General features: G+C 63.5%; 2 protein-coding genes across 2 annotated transcripts; one reads left to right on the forward strand and one right to left on the reverse strand.

The window, feature by feature from the left end:
* Nucleotides 1-1,172: 1,172 nt before the first annotated feature.
* Nucleotides 1,173-6,580, forward strand: BESB_082230 (uncharacterized protein; the record flags this gene model as incomplete). The annotated part of the gene is made up of 6 exons (XM_029366573.1): nucleotides 1,173-2,423; nucleotides 2,699-2,805; nucleotides 3,468-4,215; nucleotides 4,410-5,574; nucleotides 5,948-5,988; nucleotides 6,317-6,580. 6 exons carry the CDS (start codon nucleotides 1,173-1,175, stop codon nucleotides 6,578-6,580), a joined length of 3,576 nt encoding a protein of 1,191 aa, XP_029217033.1.
* A 2,484-nt stretch (nucleotides 6,581-9,064) lies between these two features.
* BESB_082240 (uncharacterized protein) lies at nucleotides 9,065-19,715 on the reverse strand (the record flags this gene model as incomplete). Its single annotated transcript, XM_029366574.1, has 10 exons — nucleotides 9,065-13,707; nucleotides 13,989-14,557; nucleotides 14,647-14,978; nucleotides 15,291-15,567; nucleotides 15,902-15,985; nucleotides 16,285-16,416; nucleotides 16,760-16,839; nucleotides 17,067-17,478; nucleotides 17,944-18,056; nucleotides 18,534-19,715. The coding sequence occupies 10 exons, from the start codon at nucleotides 19,713-19,715 to the stop codon at nucleotides 9,065-9,067; spliced, it is 7,824 nt and encodes a 2,607-aa protein (XP_029217034.1).
* Between the last annotated feature and the right edge of the window lie 5,143 nt (nucleotides 19,716-24,858).

The following is a 24,858-nucleotide window of genomic DNA, read 5'->3' on the forward strand; positions in this document are numbered from 1 at the left end:
TAGCTACACAGAGGTTCGCCTCACATAGTCCAGGTCAGCGACACACCTCAGCGACACCGTTTTGTAGTTTTCCTATCTTTTTCTCGGCAACTGAATTCGTCTTCAGGCTCTTTTTGCCCCGAAGCACGTGTCGCGGACGACGGGGAAACGCCGTCGCTCAACATCGCCCGCCGCGAACTGCAGGATGCCACGCGAGGGAGGGGCACGCGGTCTGCCTTTCTGCTCGCGTGGCTTTTGCCTGTCGACCCCACGTTTTCTTTTTTTCTTCCTTCGGTGCGCCACTCTGCGGCCTGCACGGGAAAGCCCTTGAGATGCGGCCACGGCACTGACTCGTCGTCGGGACGGCGCGGGCTGCTTCACGGGACAGATGTGCATTTTCTCTGGGTTTGCTAGCTCGTGCCTATGTCAAGGCCCTGCGCGGTTTCTCGTGGTTTGCCCGCTGTCGTCTCGTTGTCCTCGAGTTTTTGATATCTTCCCTCAATCCTGTCCGACCCTTCTCTGCGACTTGCAGGAAGAAAGGCGCAGGGAGTGACAGGCCTCGCCAGCTCTCACTTTTTCGGGCCGCCCCGGGCGCCGCGCCTTCTTCTCCTCCGTCCCTCCCCGGCTCGCCGCCTCCCTTCTGTTGTGTTTTCGTCCCCTCGAATTCCTCTTTTCCTCGCTAGATTCCACTCTTTCCCTGGAACGTTTTCACTTGGTGTGTCGCGGTTTTCCATTCCGTGCCGCCGCCGCGGACGTCGCTGCCAGGCGCTGCATGGATGGGTGAGCCTCAACCTGCGACACTCGCATGCTCTCGCGCGGATGTAGGTCCCGCCATGTCCGCCAACGCATAGGGATAGCGATGTCTCTGTGAAAGTATGTTTTCTTGCTTTGAGGCCTTAGCGAAGGCGCCGCGCAGAGAAAGAGCCGGAGACGGCAGGGCGGCCGCCGGAGCCTAGACTCATCGGGGCAATCCTCTTTTTCACCTCTCCGCTTCTTGTTTGCCACGGGTTTTGTTCGCTGGTTCATCGAGCGCGGCTCAAGACGTCTCCGCTCAGTGCATTCGGAGTCGCTTTCCTGTCGTTCGCTTTTCATTTTCGGTCGGCGTGAGTTCAGGCAGCTTCGTGCTTTGCGCCCTGCATCCCTGCCGCGGTGAATCCCTCCCTCTCTGGGTGTTCGCTCCTTACTTCCTCACAATGACAGCTCTTCCCGACAACGCAACTGCGCCCGTAGGTATCCTCCCCCAGCAGCCGTGCCGCGCGGCTCCCTCTCCAGGTTTGCCTGTCTCCCCGCTGCCTCGTCGTGTGGAGCCCTTGCCAGCAGCCTCCAGCGAGCTGGCGCGAGCGTCTGCGCGACCTCTCCTGGCTGCGGCGGCGCCAGCGCGCCCGGAGGCGAATCCCCGGGGGTGCGCGGACAGAGAGGCCGGCGCGAAGGCGCTGCCGTCTGCTTTCCGTGGCGCCGCGCCTGATCCCTCCCTCGACGCTGCGCCGAGTGAACTCCCGACGCTAGCCACTGCGGCGTCCCTCCTCTCCACGCAGGGCGAGGAGAAGGGTGCCGCTGCGCGTCCGTCTGTCTCCTGCGCGGCGGCCGCGTCCCCCGTGCGAGGCGCAGGCGCTGCGAGGGGGGACGCGGGGCGCGACGCCCGCCGGGGGAGACAGACGGACGCGCCCGCGGCGTCTGCGCAGCCGTGTGGCGCCCCCGCAGCTGCTTTCGCGCCAGCGGCGAGCCTCCAGGGCGCCGGCGGGCCTCAGGCGACCATCCCCTGCGCAGGACATTTCACGTCCGCCGCAGTCGACGGCGCGTCTCCTGGGGTCGGGGGCGAAGACGGGGGCGAAGACGGCCTTGTGCAGCGGTTTCTGAGCCTTTCGAAGAACCTCGTGTTTCGCCGGCGCGTCTTGACGCCAGACGAGCGCCCGTCGTCGCGTTTCGACGGCAACGCGTACTACACGTGGGTCGGCGCGACGCATCTGCCGCACCACGAAGGCGCCAGAAGGACGGAGAGCTCGCTCGGCAGCCACCCCTCGGGCCCCGCGCCCTTCTTCTTGGCCTCGGCGCCCAGCCCCTCTTGCGGCGGCGCCGCGCCTCCTCCGGTCTGTGCGACGAGCCCTGCTGCTGGCGCGGCGCCGGTTGCGCCCTCAGGCACCCCGCGCTCGCTGCGTACGCCGGCTGTCGCGGCGGCGCGACTCGCCGCGTCGCAGCCGCGCGACAAGTCGACTCAGAGCGCGGCGAGCGCGGGGCCGCGTCAGTTTCTGGAGAGGCGCAGCGGCGAAACGGGATCCGTGGGAGCGCCTGTGAGAATCCGACATCTCATCGAGCTCCGCGCCAGCGACAGAGCCGCGGGCGCCGCACGAAGACTGTGCGTAAACGGCGAAGGGGACATCCCGGCGACACTTAAGGCACAGGTGGTGCAGCACATCCCCGGAAGAATTGCCGTCTGGGTGCGGCAGGTACGCGGCCTGCGAGAGCCGAGCCTCACATTCACACACCTATATATGCTTTTACATGCATACTTATATAGACTCACATATACAGGCATATAGTTACTTATACATATATAGATTATACCTATGTATGCTGATACATATTATTTATATAGACTCATATATACACGCATATAATTACTTATATACAATTACACATATACATCTAATGCCCGCGTTTTCGGCTACACGTGTATGCGATCAGATGGCGCTGTGTTTTGTCGCGCTGCCTCCATTTTCAGAGCCGCCGCTTCGAGGCTCCACGCCGCGTGCCGCAGTCGGCAGCGACGGGCTCTCAAGGCGTTGAGGCCTGCAGCCTGCCTTCCTGCGTCATCACCTATGTCCTGCGGTAAGCGTGGAGCGGGTGAGCAACTAGAGCATCCGTTAGCATGCGAAGTCCGATGTCGGTTTACCTCCCGCTCTGGCGTGTTGACTGAAAGCCCGGAGATGCATGCAGAGGGAAGCAGATCTCGACACGGGGTGCGCACTGGGGGCCGTAGGAGGGATACAGAGTCTACGCCGTCGCGAGGTGCATGCGGGCCGTTATTCCTTTCTGCGTGAGCGGGCGCAACGCGATGAGTTCGAGCCTCATCTTTATCTGGTTTTCTCTGGATTATATATATCTGTCCAGGTATATCTCCGCGCACGCGCTGCAGAGTGTGGTGATTGACAATCGCATGCACATCTTGGCGGCTGTCGCGGTGTCGGCGCCCGGCGTCTCCTCTCGCTCGACGGGTGAGGCGGGCGGCGCCGGTCTGCAGCACCGCCCCTCGGCGTCTCAGACGTCGCGGGCTCAAGGGCCTGTAGTGCCCTCTCTGTTTGGCGCGCATGCGCCGCGGCCGTGCGCTTGTGTCTCCTCCTCGCCGTCGCCCAGTCTGCCTCGCTGTCGCCCGGCGTCGCCTCTCCCTCGCAGCGGAGGGTCTCCTCCTGACCGCCGCCCGGCGGCGGTCGGCGCCTCAGCGACCGGCGCGCAGCGCCCCTTCCCGTCGCTCTCGCCTCCGCTCTCTGCAGCGCCGACGTTTGCGGCGCTGCCGGCGCGGCGGTGCGCAGGGGCAGCGGACTCGAGTCTGTCGCCCTCGCTCGACGCCGCCGCCGCGGAGTTCGTGCCGCCGACGCCGTCGTCGGTTTCCAGCGACAGCCTCGCGGGGTACCCGCGCACGACGCGGTGTCTGTCCTGCGCCAAGGGGGGCCTGTCTGCCGCGCGCCCCCAGACTACTATCGTCCGCTGATCTCGTGCTGCTTCGAGAACACGGCTACCCCGCGAGTGCCGGCGTCGTTCTTGCCCCTGGAGGCGCAGCGGCTCCTCGTGGAGGCCACCGCACGGTCGCCTTCGCCGGCGGCGGCGCGTCTCTGCAACGAGGCCTTCCCCCTCCTCGCGGCGACCTTGCCGCGGACACTCTTCTTCGACCCGCCAAACGCCGCCGCGCTCTTCCCCTTCCGCGCAAAGCCGCTGGCGGGCGACGCGCAGACCGCGCCCCAGCGCCTTCCGTGCGGAGGCGCCGCGCGCGGGCGCGCCGGGAGCGACGCCGAGAGAGACAGGCTGGAGGCGGCGCTCCGAGCGAAGGAGGCGGGCGACCGATGCAGGCAGCAGGGCGACGACGAGGCGGCGCCGGCGCAGCAAGACTCCGCGACCCTCGCCAGGCGCACGATGTCGCTCGTCGCCGAGCGGCTGGGCGACACAGACGCGAGACGCCGGGAGGCGCCTGCTCGTCGGCGGCGCCAAAGCAGCGACGCCTACTGCCCGACGCACCTTTTCGAGGTAAGACCGGCTGGGGTGTGGGGTGTGCGTGGAGAACGAGCCACCGATGATTTTCAGGCGTGCAGGGAGTCGTAGAACGTGGGTGTCAGGTTTCGGTCTAGCGCGGCTGTCCGCCTCCGCTTCTCAAGTCTCGCCTGGCGAGGCGCTGAGCGCCGATTGCAGCAAAAGGAACTCGGTGTGATCTTTGTCCTCAGACCTCGCCTGCGCGTCGAACGGACTGGCATCCTCCCTTCTTGGACTCGCGCGCCCTGGAACCCGAGCCGAGCAAAACTTCGTCGCCCTCTCGGCGCGTGGAGTACTACTTCCTCGCCGCGTCAGCGGCAGCCAGGCGCCGCCGCGCGGGGGTCAAGGCGGCGCAGGGCAGCCGGACGCGGGCGGGGACGGGCCCGGCGGTCAGAGATAGGGAGGCCGCCGGCGACCAGCGGGCGGCGGAGCTTGATGACTCGTTGAACCTGGCGGATAGCGCGGAAGAAGAGGAGGAGGTTCCCTCTCGGTCTTCGTCGAGTTTCTCGCTTTCGTCGCGGCTCGTGTCGCGCGAGAGTTTGGGCGGCGAAGCGCTTGAGCGACTCTTCAGCCACGAGTGCCTCGCGGCGACCGGGAAGGAGCCGCAGCCGCGTCACTACTCCGCATTTGTCCAGTGTCGGCGCGCGACCTGCGAGATCTACTCGATGGAGGACGAAGCGTCCAGCGACGGCGTCAGCCTGTCCTCGCGCGCGCCGACCGCGCGGACTGCACAGGGCGAGGAGGCCGCGCAGCGGCGCGACGGCGACGCCGCGACCACCGCCGAGGTGACGCGTGAGAAGTCGGGCGACGAGCGGGGAGTCTCCAGCGGGCGCGCGCTATGTCCCACTCTCCCGCTGCAGGACAACGCCGTGGAGGAGTGGCTCCTGATCAGCGGCGCCAGTCTGCCGCCGCTCGCCCTCGCCAAGCTCGTGGCGCCGGACCGCCCGCCCCCCACCGGCCTCGCGGGCGACTGCCCCGAGGTGGGCGAGGAGACTCCCGCGGCGGCGCAGCACCCGGCGGGCGACGCCGGGAGGGCGTTCGACTCGCCGCGCGACTCTGCGCTGGCGAACGGAGACGCTGAGGCCGAGGAGGACGCCCAGCCTGACTCAGAGCGACGCAGGACGGTGAGCGCGCGAGCGATGCATGCCGGCAAGGAGCAGGCGGGGAGCGTCGAGCCGCGGCGCGCCGCGTCGGCGCAGGCAGAGCCGCAGGGCGACAGCGGCCGAGCCGAAGATGCAGAAGAGCGGAAACAGACTTCGCGTGTGAAGGAAATGGCGCTGAAGTGGGACAGGGCCGCGGCGAGCATTCAGTATAGTCGCGGTTCCTTGAGTCTCGCCTCTCCCCGGACGCGACCCGGTGAGGAGGAACGAAAAAATCGAAGCGCCAACGTTCGCGCTGATGAACAGATGGAGCGCTTGCGTTTACCCACGTGTGAAAAGTGTGCTTCGCCCTCCCGCGGATTGTCCGCGGAGGCTGGCGAGCATCCTGCAGCGCACCGGAGATGGGGTGGGGGGGGGGGGGGGGGGTGTCACACACAGAGTAGTGGTTCTGGATGTCTCTGGGATTCTGCAGGTTCACGCGTGCGTCGCGGTTCTCCAGGTGTATTTCAGGTGTATTCTTATACATTTACATTATTTTTCTGCAGTTGTAAATACATGGAAATGTGCCGGCAGGTCGTGCGTTCATGCATGACTGAGCTCGGGTTCTTGCTGTGGTTATGTCTTTGAAGGCCATGAGAGGGCAGCGTCCGCCGATTATTCCGAGGACGGGGTAAGTTCCCGAGACACGATTCAGCTTCACCTGTGAACAACATCGTATATATATATTTATATATATTTATCTCCTACGAGCATCAAATATACGTGTATGTTAGACCAATCTTCGAGAGTTAAGCATGTGTGTATTCGCACCACATAAAAAATGTTGCGTGCGTCAAGTTGAGCGACAAATTTCGGTGCCCATTCGTAGAGTCGCTTGTAGGCAGCTTAGGTGCGCATCCGTAGTGCAGGCGCAGCGCGAACCCTACGGCTCGCGTGGTTTCGTGCGCGCGTTCCCCATCGATTTGTCTTCAGGTTTTCCGCGTTTTTTCTTGACTCAGGCTAGCGCGTTGTATGCGCGCTACGGCAACGTGGCAGAGAGATATCTTCAGCATTTGAAGCGCACGGGAGGCGCTTCTGAGGAGACTCACTCCGCGCCGCCGGCGCCGCAGGCCCCAGGCCGCAGGCCCGCCTCCCCCGCAGAGGCCTCCAGCGCCCCTGCCGAAGTTCCTCTGCGTGCGTCTCGGCGTGAAGGCGGAGGCGACGCCCGCGCAGCGGATGCGCCGCAGGACGGCGCAGGCGCGGCGGAGTATGAAGCGGCGTGAACGTGAGGAAGCGAAAGGATCGTGGGATCGAGACTAGCAGCTACCGCATGGGCGCCACGGAGGCCTGCGCGAGTAGTGCAGCCTCAGATGCAGTGGACGTCGACTGCACGCCGCAGAGAGGCTGAACGGACGCCGCAGCGGAGGCGCGGACTCCGCGCACTCCAGCCAGAGATTGCAGAAAGGTGGAGAGGAAAGGAGCGTGGCGGACACGGCGACGAGCCCGCTATGGGAGGGGCTGCGGCCGCGGGCATTCGAGGCAGAGTTGAATGAGGAGGAGGAAGAAAAAGGAACAGAAACTAACGTGAGACGGAACGAGCGCACCGCGCCCGTCCCGCTTCCTGCCCCCCCCCCCCCCCGCCCCCCAAACCGTTCCCCCCGGAGGACAGATACGGAGGGGCGAGACTCTCGTCCCTCAGGAATGATGTGCAGGGGGACGTTCGTGCGAGCGGATTGAACGCATCACTCACTTCTGTGTGGATTCAGGCGCGCCGTTTCCGCCCGCCATCGGCCTAGTCACATACATACGAATGCATTCGTCTACGAATTTGAATGCATATTTGTATAGTTGTGTGACGGCAGGTGGAGAGCTGCCGGCGCAGCTCCGCGTACAGACACACGGCCGCGTGCGTGAGCGCCCCGTTGATATTCGTGGCTGTTGTATGCGCGCTTCTGTGTACGTATTTGTATGCCCGTGACCCCGTCCCTTCTCTTGTTCCCCTGCCGTTGTGCTTCGTGCCTCGGTCGCGCTTTCGGTTTGTGGAGTGGGGCGGTGCGGCCCCGCCCACGGCGAAGGCGAAGGTGGAGAGAGCGAGTCTATAGCGAGGCCGCCGAAGCGGCGTTGCAGGCCCGCCGCGCGTGGGTTGCGCAACTAGCTCGCCGCCGAGTGCAGCTAGCTGTCTTTATGTGGAGCGGGAGCCCCTCGCGCGTGTGGCGGGCGCGCCTTGTTTTGTTCGCGAGTGGCGATGAAGGACGAGAAGCGGCAACGACACTGTATAGAGTGAATGCTTCTGTCGGCGGCAGTTCCGCGGTGTCTGCGGCGCGGCTTCCGCAAAGTTCTCGCGTGAGACGCCTCGGCGTGCACGAGGCCTAATGCCGTCGTCCCTCCGCGTGTTGCGAACGCAGCTGCGCTGGAGCCTTCTAGAAGCCGAGGCAGGATGCCAGACGCACACATAGGAAGAGGAAAAAGCAAACATCGTGGTAGGCAGAGACGCAGAGGCGGCCACGCCCTAGGTGTCACCAAAAAAGCCGACACCAGACGAGAGAATTACGCAGGCAGGCAGTGAAAGTGTGAGGCTGCCACGGGCAAAAGTAGCCCGGAAGCGAGGCGAAAAGTGCGCATATAGGAGCGCAGTCGCTCCCTACGCTTAGTGGTTCTGTGTCCGCCGAGACACTTCTAACGCTCAGAGAGTCAAATGATCTTTCTCTGAGGCTATCCAAATGACTCGCCAGCCTGCTAGTCGTTTTTGAGCGATCCCCTAATAAAGTAAGCGATGTTGTCTCCATCGGTTGGCGCCTCGCAAGCCTATCACTACCTACCTTCGCTATTTGCAGCTATACGCTACTAGCGTAGGGCGCGCAGCACGCCAATAATTTTTCTTCGCGAATTTAGCGAGGTGGAAAAAAAAGGACTGGAGCGTGTCTGGGAATCATAGGCTACTGTCGAGGGAGTTTTCCGCACAGAAGAAAAAGGAACGGGAGACCCTCACAACGCGGCGAGAGGAAAAGAGCGAGGCAGCCACATGCAAGTGAGGAAAAGCAGCGTCGCCGTGGTGAAGGAACAAAAAAAATCGGAGAACGAGGATTCCGAAAGGCTGGCTTGACAATAGCGAACGGGCAGAGCGAGCGCAACTCAGAGAGATCGACAAAGCAGCCGAGCGATGGAAACGAACAAGCAAACGGCTGACGGCCGTCGTGCGATGTGACAGAGCAATACCACGAGGAAGAACAAGAAATGATAGCTCTCTGCAGGAAGAATGTTCACACGCGCAGGCATCGCGACACGGAGGACGCCCGCGGGCGGACAAGGAGACTTGAGGAAAAACAGCGCCAGCCGTCGGGGGCATGCAGAAAGGCCGACGGGCTCAGAGGCAGCAGGCATGTTGAGCAAGGGATGTGCGAAGCACGGAGACACGAAAAAAGGAATAAACTCGCCAAAAGAGATGCCAGCACACCAAGGACTTCTACGAAAGACATGGCTTCAGGAGCGCAGCAAAACTGCAGAGGCACGGGCAGAGAGAAGAGACTCCGCAGAGCGCTGTACGGCGCGGCGCGACCGGATGCGGTGTGTGGGTCGATACGCTAGGCGTGCTGTAGTGCGCGAGTCAAAGCTCTTCTGGTTCGTCCCTGAGACACTGAGCGCGACAGGAAGTTCACAGAGAGGCTGTTGATGCCTCTCCGTTCTTCTCTCTGCACTCTCTCTTTCTCTCTCTCGACTCGCGTTTGTCTCCCTCTCTTTTGCCGCTGCCTTCTCCCCAGGCGCCCGTTTTATCGGTGCCGCGCTCTCTGGCGGCCGTCTTTCGCAGATTTGCTATTTGGCTGCGCAGAGACAGCTTTATTTCCGTCCGTCTGCCGTTTTTCGTCTGCTTTCTCCCTTTTCTCCTTTCCAGCTCCGCCGGCGCCTTCGCCTGGCTTGCCCTCGTCGGCGCGCTTCTTGGTCTCCTCCTCCTTGTCGCCCTTCGCGGCGTCGCCGTCTCGCTTTTCGTCCTCTCCGGCGGCGGAAAGCGTCTTTTTCCTCTCCTCGGCGCTCTCGTCTTTGCCTCCCTCGCTGCCGCGCCTGAGCTCCTCGTCGCCTTCTTCCTCCTTTTTGACTCGCTGGCCTCTCTCGCGTTCGACTTTCCGCTCTGCGGCGCTTCGGTGCGAAAAGTCGTCTTTGCCGCCGAAGGACCCGCTGGAGAAGGGCATGAAGGAGGAAGAAGAGAAGGAAGAAGAGAAGGATGAGGAGGACGAGAAGGACGAAAACGCCGAAAAGACTGAAGCCTTCTCAGGCGCGCCGCCTCCAGACTGACCCCGAGGGCGACCCGCCGCCAGCGAAGCGCCGGGGCGCTTTGTGGCAGCAGAAGAAAACGAAAACGACGCTTGTGCGCCGCTGCCGCCCGACAGAGGGCGCCGAAGAGCTGCGGAAGCGTCTGCGCCTGCAGGGCGGGACGCACCGGAGAGACCTGGCGCCGCGGCCTCCTTCGCTCCGCTTCCTCCTCCGCCTCCGCTCCCTGCGCTGGAGCCGACGCCCGGTCGCTTGCTCGAGGGATGTGAAGAGGAGAGCGGAGGGAACGCAGAGGGCGAGAGCGGCAGCCCCGCGGCGGCGCCTGCGTCCACGTTCTTTCCTCCTCCTGGCTTCTTCTCGTCTTCTGGGGCGGCGCCGGCCTTATCGGCTTCCGCCTTCGTCGCGGACGCCTCCGCTCGCTCTCCCTCGCTGGGCTCCTCGCCGCTCCCCCGCGTCCTAGACCCGCGCCGCGCCGCCGCCGGCCGCGCGCCCAAAACGCCCTCCACGCTCGCGGCGGACGAGCTCACGGAGGAGAAGGAAGCAGACGAAGAAAGCCCTCCCTCCCAGGCCGCCCGCGCCGCCTTCTTCGCCGCGTCGTTCTCTTCTCTCTGCCCCGCTGCGAAGGCACTCGCCCTGCCAGTCCCCGCCAGGCCGGCGGACGACGCGAGCGACGCGGAGAGCGACGAGGAGGCTGAAGAGCAAACCGAGCTGTTGCGGCTTCGCGCGCAGAACGTGGAGGACGAGGTCCCGTCCGGCGCGACGATGTTCACGTTGGCGTTGGGCAAGAGCGACAGGAGAAACGCCAAAGCGCTGTTGTTCGCAGTCGAGGCGTTGGACTTCGCGGCTGCGCTGGACCCCGCCGCCCCCGCCGCCCCCGCCGCCGCGCCCGTGCCCGGAGCGTGCCCTGGAGGCGCCGCAGCGTACGCCGCCGAGTCCTGCGCGAACTGCGCAGAGAGCGGCGCCATGTAGTCGGCGCGCTCGCCCGCGTCTGCAGCGCCTGGGCGCCCCCCAACCAGCTGCGCGCCTTCCGCCGCTTTGAAGGGGAGAGGCCGCCTATCCCCTTCAAAGCTCGCGGCGCCCGGAAAGCCTACAAGCGACCCGCGGCCGAACGGCTGCGCCTCGTCTGCCTTTGGCGCCGGCGCACCGCCCCAGCGCTCGCTCAACTTGGGGAAGAACGACGCTGGGGCGCCTCCGTCCCCGTGCGGCTGGGCAGCGCCGCCGAAGGCGCGCGCGACGCGCTCAGTTCCGGTCTCCGCGGCGAGTCTGTCGCGCTCCCCCGCGTCGACTCCGCGCCCTTCCATCTGGCGCCTCATGGCAGACGCACCCGCTTCCTGCGCCAGGAGCCCCGCTTTCTTCGCCTGCAGCTTCGCGTGCTGCTGATGCAGATGCATGAGGAGCTGGTGACCGCTCCTGTAGCCGCCGCCCGCCGCCGCGGCCCTTTCTTCTCCCTCCCGCCCCGCATCTCTCTCGCGCTCGTCTCCGTCGCGCAGATCTGGCTCTCTCTCCTTCTCGCCCTCCACGTTTCGGCCGCCGCGCCCGCCGCCGAAGAACGTCTCGGCGATGCGCTGGGCGGTGTCCGCAGAGGTGGCGGAGGCGCCAAGGCGTTCTGAGTCGCGCCGGCCGCGGCGCGGCTCACGCTCTTCGGCGCCTCCTCGACCGTCAACTTCCTTGTCGGAGAGAAACGACGACGCCGACTGGAGCGAAAAGTAGGAAGAGACGTGATCCGAGGGTGGCGACAGCCCGACGCCCGGTCCGAAGGTCATCTCTGCGTGCGCGTCGGCTGCGTAGCCGCGAGCAAAGGGGACGGAAGTGGGCACGTAGTAGTAGCGACCGCCGCGCGGCGGCGAGAAGCGCGAGGCGTGGTAGTTGTGCGCCGAAGACCCTCCCGGCGCGCCCGCCCCCCCGCGACCCTCGCCCGCATCTGCGCCCGCGCCTGTGTCCGCTGCGGCGCCCGCGAGGCCTCCTGCGGCCTCTTCGTTGCTGCCGCGCAGCGAAAACGCCGAGGGCAGCGATGACACCGAGGACGCAGGCTGCGGCGTGGCGGCCGCCGACGAGTTGAACGGGCGAAACACCGAGACTTCGCTCCGATACGACGCGGAATCTGTGTTGGCGGAAGACGACGGCGCGAGAGAGGACGGGACAGCTGAGGACGGGAGACGCGCCCCGCGAACGAGAAGCGAGGACGCATGCGACGCGTTCTCTCCGGGGTGGGCGCCCAGCAGCGCGTCCTGCGCAAACGGCATGGATGTCGAGTTCAGCGAGTTCTGCCCCGCTCTCTCGCGCTTCTCCCTGCCGTCATCCGACGCGGAGGACACGAAGACGCGTGCGCGGCCGCAGTCCGATAGCGGAGGTGCCGCCCCCTCGCCCTCTCGCCGAGGATGCAGGCCTGCAGCTTCCAGCACCGCAAAGTACCTGTCTCTCTCGCTCGCGCTCAGCCGGCCTTCGTCGGCGCGAAGCAGTTCGGCGGCGGCCTGCTGCGGCTCGTAGGCCGCGTGCCGCTCCGGGCGCCCCCCGAGGCACTGCGCGGCGCCGTAGCCGTTGTGCTGTGCTGCCGGCTCCGTCTGCGGGTAGCGAGCCGCCGCGTCGCGCTGGGCGTCGTAGGAGGAGAGGCCTCCCGACGCCTTTTTCGCTAGCAGAGTCGCGAAGAATGGAGAGGACGACGCCAAGCCCTCGCGCTCGCGGTCTTCCTCCTCCAGCCTCGCGTCGCCTGCGCCGCCCGCGGCGCCGTAGTACCTCAGGGAGGAGGCCTCGAAGCGACTCCCCACGTCGTCGCTCGCGAGCCGCCCAAAGAGCGCAGACTGCCGTCCCCGGGTCTGGCTCGCCGCGTCACCCAGCGCCTGGTGCGGACAGCGGAAGGCGCTCCCTCCCTGCGCGGCGGCCGAGAGCTCTTTCGCGGACGCGGAATAGAGCGACCCAGAAGGATACGCGGAGGAGGGGAAGAAGGCGCTCGGCGGGCTCTGTCGCTGGCGCAGCTCCGCCTCTTCTTCCTCTCTGTGTCGCTGCAGCAGCGACGAGAGAGAGGGCAGCAGGGGCGCCTGCCCCTGAGAAGAAGAGAACGGCGGGTCGTCGTCGCGCTTGCGGTACGGGTCGCCACCACCCATCTCGCTACCCAGGAGACCGCCGCCCAGCTGCGACGCAGACGCAGGCTCCGCAGAGAACGTGCTCGGCGGCGAGTGGAAGGCCGAAAACGGGGGGAAGTAAGACAGATCTGAGTGCGCACCGCCTTCGATTTCGCTGTTGGCGCCGCTGCGTTCTTCACCGCGACCCGGCGGCAACCCCGAGACCATCTGACCCAGAATGTCATCGAGTCCGGGGACGTCGAAGAACTCTTCATCGTCATCTTCCTTCTCCCTCGCGTGTCCTGCGCGCGCGCCTTTCTGCACATCGGCCTCTGCTTTCCCGCGGTCGTCCTCTCTCTGCCGCTCGCGCGCGTCCGCTTCACCCTGACCGGCTGACACCCCCGCAGATGCCGACGCCGCCGGCGCCTCCGCCCTGTCTCCAGTCTCCTTCTCGCCGCCGCCCGTCCGCGCGAGCGCGGACAAGGCAACCGAGCGCGCGCCGTCGCCCGCAGAGGCCGCAGACGCGCGTGCGAGAGACGGAAACGGCGAGAAAAACGGCGCAGATGCCGCGCTGGCTGCCGCCGCGCCTTCGCGCAGGTCTGCGCTCTCTCGCCGGGTTCCTCCGGCGCCCGTGGCGGCGCCGGCCGCTGTCGCCGCGCCGCCGGGCCCCTCGTCGCCGGCAGGCCCCCCCCTCTCAGGGGCCTGCAGGAAGCCAGTCGCGCCCGCCGCGCCCGCGGAGAGCCCGAGGGAGGAAGCGGTCGGGTGCGCGTGGTGCGCGGTCGCGCCAAGGCCGCGCGACGCGGCTGGAGGGACGTCAGCCTCTGAGACGCTGCTGCGGTGCGAGAAGGAAGAGAAGGAGAAGATGGGAGACCAGGCCGCGCTGCCCGGCTCTCGAGCCCCAGGCTGCGTGTACGCCGAAGGCGGTAGCGGAAGCAGCGGCGGCTGCTGCGCGGCGAGCGCCGAGACCAGCGATGACGACGACATGTGCGGCAGCGGACGCGCGCCGACGATGCCGGGAGAAAACGAGGCGAACGAACACGCCGAGGAGCTGCCTGCCCGCTCGCGGTCTGCAGGTCCTCCATGCCCAGCTGCGGCACAAACGCAGAGAGAACGAGCCAAAATGAACACAAACGCGCGCCTACCGCGGCCGCCCCTCACTGCTCAGGGGCAGCAGTGAGGGCAGGCGGAAGATGCCGCGCGTTTTGGCGAAGCGCGCGTGCGCTGTAGACAAGGATGTATATAGGCGAAGCCAGTTCTTGGATACGAGATAGAGACGCCCGCCTCCGGAGTTTCAGAAAACCGGCCAGCGCGAATGCGTCATAGCGGTGGGGGTGCCAGCCTGGCGCTCGGACCCGCGGTTTCAACTCACCAGTTTCCTCGTCGGTGTGGTCGCCTTCGTGTGCGGTTAGCGACGAGCCCAAGAGGGAAGCGGCTCCAGGCACCGTCTGGAAAGATCGCTTTCGACCCTTCTCTTGCGCCGCGCCACCCGGCAGCCCCTGGAGGGAGGGTACTGCCGCGTGGTGCGCGGGCCGCGTCCCTGGCGAAGCCAAGAGTCCCTCTTTCTTTCTCTCGTCGCGCGCGTTGCCTCCCTTCGTCTTCTTCGCTGCGTCCTCCTCCCTCTCTTCTTCTCCGTCGCGCGCGGCCTCGGCCTTCTCGCCTCCTGCCGCTTTTTCGCGCGCCTCTGCCGCCTCACCCTTCGCTGCGTCGCCCTTCCTCGCGCCCTCGCTCTGGGCGGAACCTTTCTTGGCTTCCTCCCCCTCGCCCGTAGGACCGGCGCCGCCTGTCTCCTCGTCCTTCTTTCCGCCCGCGCTGGCAGCCACTTGCTGGGACTTCGCGCTGCCCTTCTCCTTCTCGCCTTTCTTCTTCCTCTCCTCTTCCGCCGGTCGCGCATCGCCCGGCGCTCCCCCAGCGCCCCCCCCCCGCGGGCCTTTGCGGGGCCTGGCACCGCCGCCGGGAGGCCCGCCGGGGCCTTGGGTCCGCTGCCCAGGAAGGTCGACGAAGGCTTGGGCCCGCCGGCGGCGACCGACGCCCAGCTCGCGCCTCCCTTCTGCGCGACGCCTGAGGAAAACGAGGCCTCTTTCTTCTTTGCGTCGGGCGCGAGAGCTGCAGGCGCGGGCCCCCGGCTCTTCCCCTGCTGGCTCGCCGCCCGGTCGGGCGCAGCCCCAGCCGCGGGCTCTGCGTCCCTGCACGGGTCCGCCGCCACGGCCCCTTCGCCCTTCTCGCCCCGGGCGCTACCTCGTCTCTTGGTCGAGGCCCCCGGAGCCGCAAGCAAAGCAGCCTCCGGAAGAGGAGGAGTGGAACCGCTGGTCGCAGCGCCTTCCTGCGCCGACACCACGCCCTCGCTAGCGCGCGGACTCTCCTGCAGAAAAGAAAAACGAAAACAGGCAAAACGAGGAAATGTGCGGCCGAACGGAGGCGACCGCGGCAACTGAGCACGCAGGCGAGACCGCGCACGCCACGGAGGCACCCCGCGAGCCTCGGGTTCCATCAAAATCCATCGAGTTTGCGAACTTATGGTTTTGGACGCGTGGCGAGCGTCTATCATTAACTCGCTGAGTGCTTAGCTATAACTGTTAATGTGCAGTGACTACTGGATGCGCGAGCAGCGGATGCGCCCGAGGATGGAGGGTCCTTTTTCTGACGCCGGCTTTTTCCCAGTCCCCTGCCTCACCTTGGCTCCGCTTGCGCCGGTCGCTTCGCCGGCCTTCTTCTCTTCCGATGCCGCGCCGGGCGGCAGCACGCCAAACGTCTTCGGGGGCTTATCCGCGGCACACGCCTCTGAGGAGGCCGCGAGCGAAGGAAAGCCAAACGCAGGCGACGGCGACAGCGCGCGGGGTGCGCTAGAAAGCGCGCCGGGCGAGCCCTGCGCCGCCTTCCGCGTCTCGTCCGTGGGAAGCGTCAAGTCGAGGAACTGGTGCTTCGCGCTGATCATCGCCTCTTTCGTGAAGCTGCGAAAACACCACACCCGCGCAAAGGACAAGCTCTCGCACGCATGCATGCGGATGCAAGCTCGAGCCGACTCCGCAGCTCCACTTGCGGCTCGTTCTCTCTCGAGGAGAGGCATCCATCGCCTCTGTACGTGCCGCCTGCAGGACGCCGGAAGCGGGTTGCACCCCGCCGCGCAGGCCCTGCGAGGCGCTCTCAGGCGACAGCAGAAGGCCGAAGAAGACATAGAGAAAAACGAAGACAAACCGTGAAAGGCGCTCGCGCGCCACGGCGTGGGGACTTCAACCCCGCGTGCGTGAACCCTCAGTCCTCGGTCGGTCGCCTTGCTCTGCGTACCTGTCTTTGTCGCTGCCCAGGTAGTGGAGGTAGAAGCAGTCCGGATTTTGGCACTTAATCCCCTTGAGGAAGTACGAGCAATACCTTAAGACAGGAGACAAAAAAGGGGGCACTGCGTGTAAGGTGAGTCCTCATGAGACGCGCCCAGAGACATGCAGCGGCGGGCACATAGAGTCTGTGGAGGTGGACGGGAACCGTAGGAATTTGGGTGACTGCACCTCAAAACCGAAGTCATCTCAACTACTTTTCGACATCGGCGTCCTCTGGAACGCCGCCGCGCAGGAAGCGGCTGCCGCCACAATGGGCCCCCCACCGCAGAAGCAAAAGAAAGACTCGTCGCACCCAGCGTGAAACAGGACAAAAAACCAGCACACGAAACCTACTTGGTTGTGCCGAAGGAGGCTTTGAGGGTCCGACCCTCGTAGACGGCGCCGTCGATCGACTGGATCGCCGCGACTGCCTCGGAAACTGTCGAGTACGTCACATACACCGCGTACGACGGCCCGCCCCAGGCGCTGGAGAGAAAATGAAAAAAACGCGTCGGGGGGGAGACAGTGAAGCGACAGAAATTGAGGTAGCCACGGACGCGACGGAAAAGACGAAAGAGCAGAGGCTCAGCGAAGACTCGAGACGGAAATCAAAGACAGAGCCAGAGCGAGAAAAGAGAGCGCTTCCACGCCGGGCGCCGCGGGCAGTTCCCGACTCAACCTCGCCGCGGACCTCAGAAGAGACAGCGAGAAAACACCGAGGGGGAGAGGAGGAGGAGAAGGTTGTTACAATTCGGTCGGTTGAGGCAGGCGAAGGAGGCAGGCGGAGAGGAAACAGAATCGCGAGGGGCGGAAATTCCGCAGCGCCCACCTGTTGTAGCCTTGCGCCTTGTTGATGACGATGTGGAGAACTTTGCCATACTGCCCGAAGAACTCGGTGCGCTTCAGAATCTGAAGGACACACGCAGGCACAAAAAAGTCGGAATCGTCCGATTCTCCGCGTGCGGCGACGCGAGTCTGGCAGGAAGGAGCCGCCTCTGCCCCCCTCAATCTATCTATCTGCCTGAGGTCGCCCGGCACCCACGCCTCTGTCACCGCCTTGCGCGCGCCACCACATGTGCCTCGTTCCCTTCTATTCTGCCGGCTTCAGCTTGGCCCGTCCGCGCGGCGAGCCTCACCTCTTTCTTCGCGATGCTCTGCGGAATTCCAATCACGTATACGAGGCTCCGCTGAATCACGCGCATGTCCTTCAGCGCCGCGGTGTTGGGCAGGCCGCCGCCGGCGCGCTCGCCTCCTCCGGCGCCTGCGGCGCTCGTCTTCAGCGCCGAGGCCGGCAGACTTCCGTGCGCAGCGTGACCCGCCGCTGTGCAGGAGGGCGACGAAGAGAAGTTCAGAGGAGGAGACAAATTCGACGCCGCGTGCGAGCCCGAGGCGCCTGAGCGCCCCCCCGCCGCATGCGCGGTGTGCGGAGACGCCGAAGAGACCGCGGCGGCGGACGACGACGGAAGGAAGGAGAGACTCTGCGACTGCTGCGAGCCTTGCTGATGTCGGTCACGGGCCCCGCGCTGCCGCCCCGCCATCTTCTTGCCCCTAACGACGCAAACAAACACGCTGGAAAGAAAAGATAAAACAGCAACGAGACCCCGGCCGCTATTCTTGTGGCACCGCGCACGAGGGAAGCAACCGCAGCGAGTTTGAGGGGAGTCGTGGCCGCAGCTGCGGCGAAAGCCCCGCCGGCATCGCGAAAAACATGTCACGGACGAGCTGCGTGGCTGCAGTCCAGCCTGTCTGTTTGCCTTCCCGCCAAGATACCAAAACTTCCTCGAACTTATCGACGAAGAAAAAATGACACACCAGAGAGGGGAAGGACACTCCAACGCTCGTGCCCTACAGCCCTGCCTCACACGCCTCCATCCGCAGGCTCGTACCGAGCCTCTCGCGAAGGGTGCAGACGCCACATGCAAGCTAAACCGTAATCCCCCCAGCGATGCCCTAACTCGCACTCGCAGACTTCCAGAATTCTGAGTTAATCGACAGCACACGCATTTGCCTTACTCGTTGACGCGTTCTTCGTTGAATTTGAATTTCTTCTCGTCGTACTCCCGGCGGCAGGCCGGGCATTTGTTCCCGAGGCGCTCGCGAATGTGGTGCAGACACCAGAGGCACAGCTGAGCCCAACACAGAAAGAAGGATGAAACACCTAAAAACGAAAACTCGACTCCACACGCCCATGAGGGTCTCACTATGGACGTCGTGTCTGCAACTCTCGCAGCTGCGAGAGGCGGACACACGCCCGTCCAGGTGAGGCAAATACACCTATACATATATATATGAATATGTATTTATATACGTATATATATACGTATATATATAGATATTTACGTATATATACAGGCACGCGTGTTGTTAGGTTCGTTTGTCGATGCGAATGTCCCACGAAAAGGACACGGACTCGAGGGCGCGTGCCCTCAAGAGTGCGACATTCAGACAGGCATAAAGATGCACCTTTGCGTGTATATATATATATATATATATGCACACGTGCACGTCTGCAAATATGTCTGCATGTGCGTATGCATATTGCATGCGTGGCCGCTGGCGTTTTCTGTGGAGATTGGATGCGTCGCGCGTAAACGTCTGCGTACCTGGTATCCGCATTCACAGGGATAGAGGCCGCGGTCGGTTTCGTCCATGTCTTCGAGGCAGAGGGGGCAGGTTTCAGCCTCTTCGCGCTCTTCTTCGGCTGCGGGAGAGCTTCGCCCGCAGGCTCCAGATCCGCTCGCGCCGCCCCAAACCGAAGAGGCCGGATGACTGGCGTGCTGCGGCAGGCGCGCCTCGGGCGCATGTCCCTCGTCTCGGGTGTCGCGTTCCCGCCCTTTGGGCTGCGAGCGCGGATTCGCGGTGGCGACGAGGCTGGGTCTTCGATCCCAGCAGGACTTCTTCGCGGGCGAGCTCTCGTCCTCGGATGTAGTCCGGTGCGCTTCGTCGTCGCTCGCGCTCTTGTGGGCCCCCGAGATCTCCGAAGGCGAACTCCGTTGCTTGCTGCTGCTTCGACTTCTCTGGGCCTCCTGCGCAGTGCGTTTCTTCTTCTTCTTCCGGCCTCCCCCGCCGTCGCCTCCCTTCTCGTCCTCTGGCTTGTGCCCACTCCTGTCGCCTCCTCCTCCTCCCTTGGGGTTCCCCGGGCCCCCGCTCGAGGCCGCCGCGCCGCTGTCACCGCCCGCAGCAGCCCCCTTCGCCGCGGCGCCGCCCTTCCCTCCGCAGGATGAGCAGCCTGTGGAGGCGGCGGCCTGGCTTCTGTCGGATTTCTTCTCCGACTTCCCGCTCTTTTCCGCCTCAGCCTTCGCGCCCGCCGGCTTCTTCGCTCCAGCCTTGTGCCCGCGCTCATCGTGGCTCGGCGCGCGGCGCCCGGTCGCGACCAGCGTGCCGTCGCCCGCAGAGTCCACGTGCCGCGCGCTCGTGCTGCTGCTTCGCCGCTTGTCTCTTCCCCCTGTGCCGGCGGAAGGCTGCGCGCTCCCCCCTTCGGCCTTCACGCCCTCCGCAGCGCTGCCGCGGCGGCCCTTTCCCCCACCCGACATGCCGAGCGTAGAGGCTGAGGCGCCCTGCGCAGGCTTGGAGGCGAGCGCGTTTGCAGTCTTTTTGTTCTTGTGAGAACTCGACGACGCAGGGGACGCCTTCCCCGCGCCGTCTTCGCCGGGCATCGCGCTCAGCCCAGCGGCGGCCCGCGACGGCGAAGCGGCCGCGCCAGAGAGCCCTGAGGAAGTCGCCGCAGAGGCACTTTGACGCGCTGCGTCGTCTGGGGCGCCTCGCGCCTTTTTCGACGTTCGCATGCTCCCGAAAAAAGTCGCAGACGTGCAGCGAAGGAATGCCGCGGGCGGCCTGACGCGGCTCGCGTGGGTTCGCAGCAGGCGATGGAGAGAACGTCAGGCCGCTTCTGAGACGCGAGACAGACAGAAAGACCGCCCAAGACGTCGCGCGGAGTCCCAGAAAAGAGAGGCCCGAAAGGAAATGTGGACGAGAACGAAGAAGACACGGGGGGGACGCGCGTAGACGAATCTGGACGAACAGACGCGCCTCCTCTCGCAAGCCAGCCAAGCGGACAGACCAAAGATAAGGAAAAAGACGAATCCGAGTCACAGAAAGCGCTCCCTCACGAGGCGCCGCACGCAGGAAAAGCGCAACTGAGGCCGCGCCGCGTCTCCGCACGCACGGCACACCCGCGTGTCGCTCGAGAGGCGCCCGGACGCGCGGAGAACGGAGAGAAACTTTGAAATCCGCGAACTGCCACAGCGTACAGGCAGCGGCCGGCCCCTACGTCTCCGCAGCGACGGCGACGACCTCCGCGCGGGAGCCAGGAGCGAAGGAAAACCTGACGCACGAAGACTAGGCCTTCAGTCGAGGAAGCGGACTCTCCTTTCCCAGAAAGCAAGGGAGACGCGCGCTTGATCACCGGCAGGACGCACTGTGAAACGATGTGGCGGTCGCTAAGCAGAGGGAGCGCCAGCGCACGCGAGGGAGAGACGAGACCAGCCTCGCGCCCCACAGCACGCTGCGTGTGTGGCAACGGGCCGAGGGCCCTGCGAGCCTCGAGGGCAGTCGCCTAGGCAGAAAACAGAGAAAAGAGTCCCGGGAGGCAGACTTCGACTCTCACCGGAGGCCGACGCACGGGGCAAAGACGGCAGGGCGCCGAGCAGGTCGAAGGAGTCGAACAAGCGATCAGACGAAGTAAACGAAGCACCAGGGGAAAAAGAGAGACACGACGAGAAAGCTTCCTTTCCAGCACGGCCAGCGTCGTTATTTCTTGCCATTCTGCTGACCGAGAGAAATGCGGCACGATCTGCTCTCCGACCTGCAGCTGATGTCGCGGGTGCTTGGCGAGGCATGCGAATCGCCTGGATGAGCGGCGAGAGCGGCGAAAAAGCGTCGCTGGAAGGACGCTCTGCCTTTCCTCCTTCGCCTCTCTCTTGGGCGAAGCCTCGCGCGCGCAGAAACCCGCAGAGAGGGAGAGGCGAACGCGATCCACGCCGTCGCTGCGTCAAGCCTCGCTGCCGAAAAGACGCAAAAGCAAGCTCCAACAGCCTGTCACCTGACACAGTCCCTCCCCGAGGCTGCCCCTCTTGAAGAAGGAAACGTCCTCGGTCGTCATCGAGTCGCGTACAGAGACGAATTTCTTGCAGACAGCGCGACCCCGAGAAAAAACCGGGGGGTGGGGCGAGACCTGGGGGACTCGAGCGGGCAATGGCTGCAGAAAAAACGGCAGCGAGACCGGAAAATCCCCACGGGAGAAAAAGTCTGAAAGGCATGCTATGCCGCATATACCTACGCGCTCACACTCCAGGCAGCCAGACGCGAGCCTGCCGGACGGAAACACCGGTAGGAAACCGGGAAAATATCTTCGCATCCGCTCCCGGTGGACTCTGGAAGGATCTTTGAGCGGTGCGACGGCGAAGCCGCGACGATCGCAAGAACGCTCAGGTTTCACTCGAGCAGCAGAGAGAGCCACGAAACATCAACACCGCCCAGGACGCACAGAGGAAAGCAGACTACACCTTCTCGAAGCACGGCAGCGACAGCTCCCGTTCTCAAGAGTTTAAAGGGAGACCGAGGAAGACAGTCCCGGACTGGACTGCGCGAAGAGGCATTAAACGGCCAGTCTTCTGCGTTCTACATAAAGGTTATTGCTCTCGAAGCATTCTGGCGCTGCAGCAACTGCTGCCGATTGCAGAAAAAGCCTTTTCCCGTGGTGTCTCTACAGTCAGAAGTGGGAATGCGAGAGAAGCATGCAGAGGTGCCTTACCGTGTTTGGGGTGTCCTTCAGAAGGCAGCTCGCGGCGTCGGTAGCCTAGAAACGTGACAATGGCAAACCGAGACAAGCACAACGCGCTTGCGAAGAAGACGTCGACCGGCGAAAGGCGCATTCACGTTGGGATCGTGAACGGGCTCGGCGGAACGAAAGATCGAACGCCAAACATGTGGCAAAAGGGGAGACAGACAGGAGAATGAGGGGGCAAGAGAATGTCAGACAAAACAGGAATGGCGTTAGCTGTCAAAGAGAAGACACTCAGAAGCGCCAGAAAAAACGTCAAGAGATTTTCCCCAGCGAATGCAGTTCAGGGAAAACATGGATATGCTGGCTCTCAAGTAGAATCGGATTCGGAACTGTCGAAAAACCAACAGCACAGGACGTATCCGCTGCGTCGCGCGCGTACGTTTTTCGATCCTCCCCTCCCCCCTCGCCGCATCAGACGACTTTCTTGTGGCCTTGTCTCCGTGCGCCACGCAGAGAAACCTGCCCGTTGATGCGTTACAGTTTTTTTGATCACAAAGCGTGACATCTCCATCGCGCAGCTGGAGTAAGAGTTTCATTAATAGTTGCGCAGCGCCTTCCGAATTATTCGAAGCGGCTGTGGACAAAGCAATCGGCACACATCGACCCTCTACACTTTCCAGAGAACGACGTAGGCGCGCTGACAAACCAAGAGCCAACAGATTACACCCGTTTCTCCTGGGCGAAAATGGACTCTGAATTTCAGCAGAAGCCGACGATCCTCGTGGAGAGGTGTTGCAGGCATGTTTCTGTCTCTAGTTTCGTGCAGCACTCTCGTCACAAACCCGTGGGAGCACTGCGTGCAGTTTCCGAAGTACACAGCAGATGGGGGAAATGACGAGACACAGCCCCTTACCACGTCGTAGTTCATATTTCTTTCACAGGGGCTGATCTCTCTTCCCACGAAGTTCAACATTTGTTAGCCTCAGTGGCATGCTACTCGGTGCAAGTCTGTTGAGTGGGTGTTGGTCTTTGAGGAAGCGTTCGCCTTGCAGTGAGGGCGCGACCCCGTAGCGACGCAGAGATTGTAGAAGAACCTGACTTGAAGTACTCCATCAGATGGTAGCTTGGGCCTAGGGCAGTACTAGTGCCGCCGCGCAAACGAGGGTCATTATTTCCTGGCGGAGAGCAGCGCGCGGTAGGCCCCAATTCCGCAGCCGTTATCGCCAGCGGGGTCGGAGTGAAGCAGCAGGCGGGATATCCTTTTCACAGTGATGGTTAGGGGCATCCAGTTCCATGCCATACGGTATGTGACCTTGCTTTCTGACCCTGGACGGTGCCTCGCTCTGCGCGGAAGACACGGGTGAAGGAGAACCGCTCTGCGATTGATTCAGCTGTGGCAACAGATCTGAACTTCAACCATGGTTTTTTGCTGACTCGTATAACGGCAGCCACCACCAGCCCAACATAGGCACCTGGAGCTTGGGCAACGAACTCAGCAGAGCGCCGCCGAGAGGCCAACTGTGCACATCCCGTTGAGGCAGAAAGTGGGCGCTCCCTACCGCATCTCCGAGCAGTCCCCTTCAATTCCGTGACGAGTGGAGGGCTACACGCACCAGTGTCCATATACAGCACTGAAGTGACTTCGCAGGTAGAGTAGCCTACTGCCATCGAATGAATAGCCCATTCAGGCGCTTCGGCGGCGGACCTGCGGTCGGAACGGCTCTCGGTGGGCTGTTACGTGTTTGTCATCTTACAATCCGGTAAAGCGGAAGGCAAAGACGCTAGGTTACATGTAAGAAAAGAAAAGGTATTTCTCAACAGGAATATGGGGACTAAGTGTCCCGCATGGAACTCCCCGCAAGGATTTTGACAGACACCCAAGGACCACACACTCTCCGGTAGACCCCGAGGTGCTGGGCGTCGATCCACCAAAGTGCTGAGGGTTTACAAAATGCAGAGCAACATAACTGTCCGTGGATGGGCTCAGTCTGCGTGTTCCGCTGCCTCGTCCTCCCGATGGCGGGTGGCGGCGCTCGGCTGCTTTTTGGAATCTTGGCTGTGTCTCCATGCCACGTGTCACTGGTGCATTCTGCTGCAAAAGTGCACCCGGATAGCCGCCGGGAAGCAGCTTCAACGAGCTTCCCAGTTCGTTCTCCAAGAGAGGGCACATGTCTGTCAGCCTTTGCATGCTCCCGGCAGCATGCGACTGGAACAACGCAAACCGCTACGCATATATGATGAGGAGCTGCGCTACATATCTGCGTCCAAAATCCGAATGCTGATAGTCGTTACCCGTGGAGTCGCGTAGCATATTCAGTCTTCGCTGATAGTGGCCCCCCGACCTTGCGAAAGACGCTCCACTCACTTCATGGATGTCACCTTCGCCTCCCTAGGGAGGGATGGAGGGAAGGGGAGTGGAGGCGAGCGTGGTAAGAGGTAAGGGGCTCGAAGTGCTGCTGAGCAAGGCTCTCCGCAGCCACTGCGGCAGCTTTCGGCGGGATCACTGATTTAACGTGTTCCACTCGGTACCACGGATACGCTCCAAAATACGTTTCGAGCAGCTGAGTGACAGTACACCTCGATTTTGATACCACACCGATGCAGACGGAACTACCGTTCTACTGAGGGCAGAAGACCGGAGGTGGACCGCGTTATTCCGAGGGACCGATAAACAGACGGATCTGCACAAGGCGGGAAACAGCGACTTCTTGTACAACTGCCGCAGCAAAGGCTCCACACCTCGCATGGCCATGGAACCCCGGTATTCCACCTGACGTCACTATAGCGAAATGCTCACACGAGCCGAAAAATGAGAATGCCTTCTCCCTCGCGTCAACCACTCTGTTGCGATTCTAGGCTTTCGAGACAACAACAGCCCCACAACAACCGCACAGACTCTGCGCATTGAAAACTCACACGCATTGTTGTCGCACAACACGAATACGTCACTTAGGTAGTTCCAAATCAATCTACATTCCAGCGTACACGCGTGCGGTCAGCAGTAGTGGGGCGTAGACAGACGAAATTCCTACGGAAACTGCGCGACTCCAAGGCGCTTCATCCCCACAGCACGATTAATCGAGGTATCCAAGGCGCCGCGGACGCCTGCCTCTGCACATCTCAGCTGCCGCCAGCAGCATGCCGCTCCGCACGTGTGTCAGCTGCGTTGCCGCAACCCCGTCTGTGGCTTCCACGACCTTCCC

The sequence above is a fragment of the Besnoitia besnoiti genome, chromosome VIII (genome assembly GCF_002563875.1).
Source record: "Besnoitia besnoiti strain Bb-Ger1 chromosome VIII, whole genome shotgun sequence".
NCBI lineage: Eukaryota > Apicomplexa > Conoidasida > Eucoccidiorida > Sarcocystidae > Besnoitia > Besnoitia besnoiti.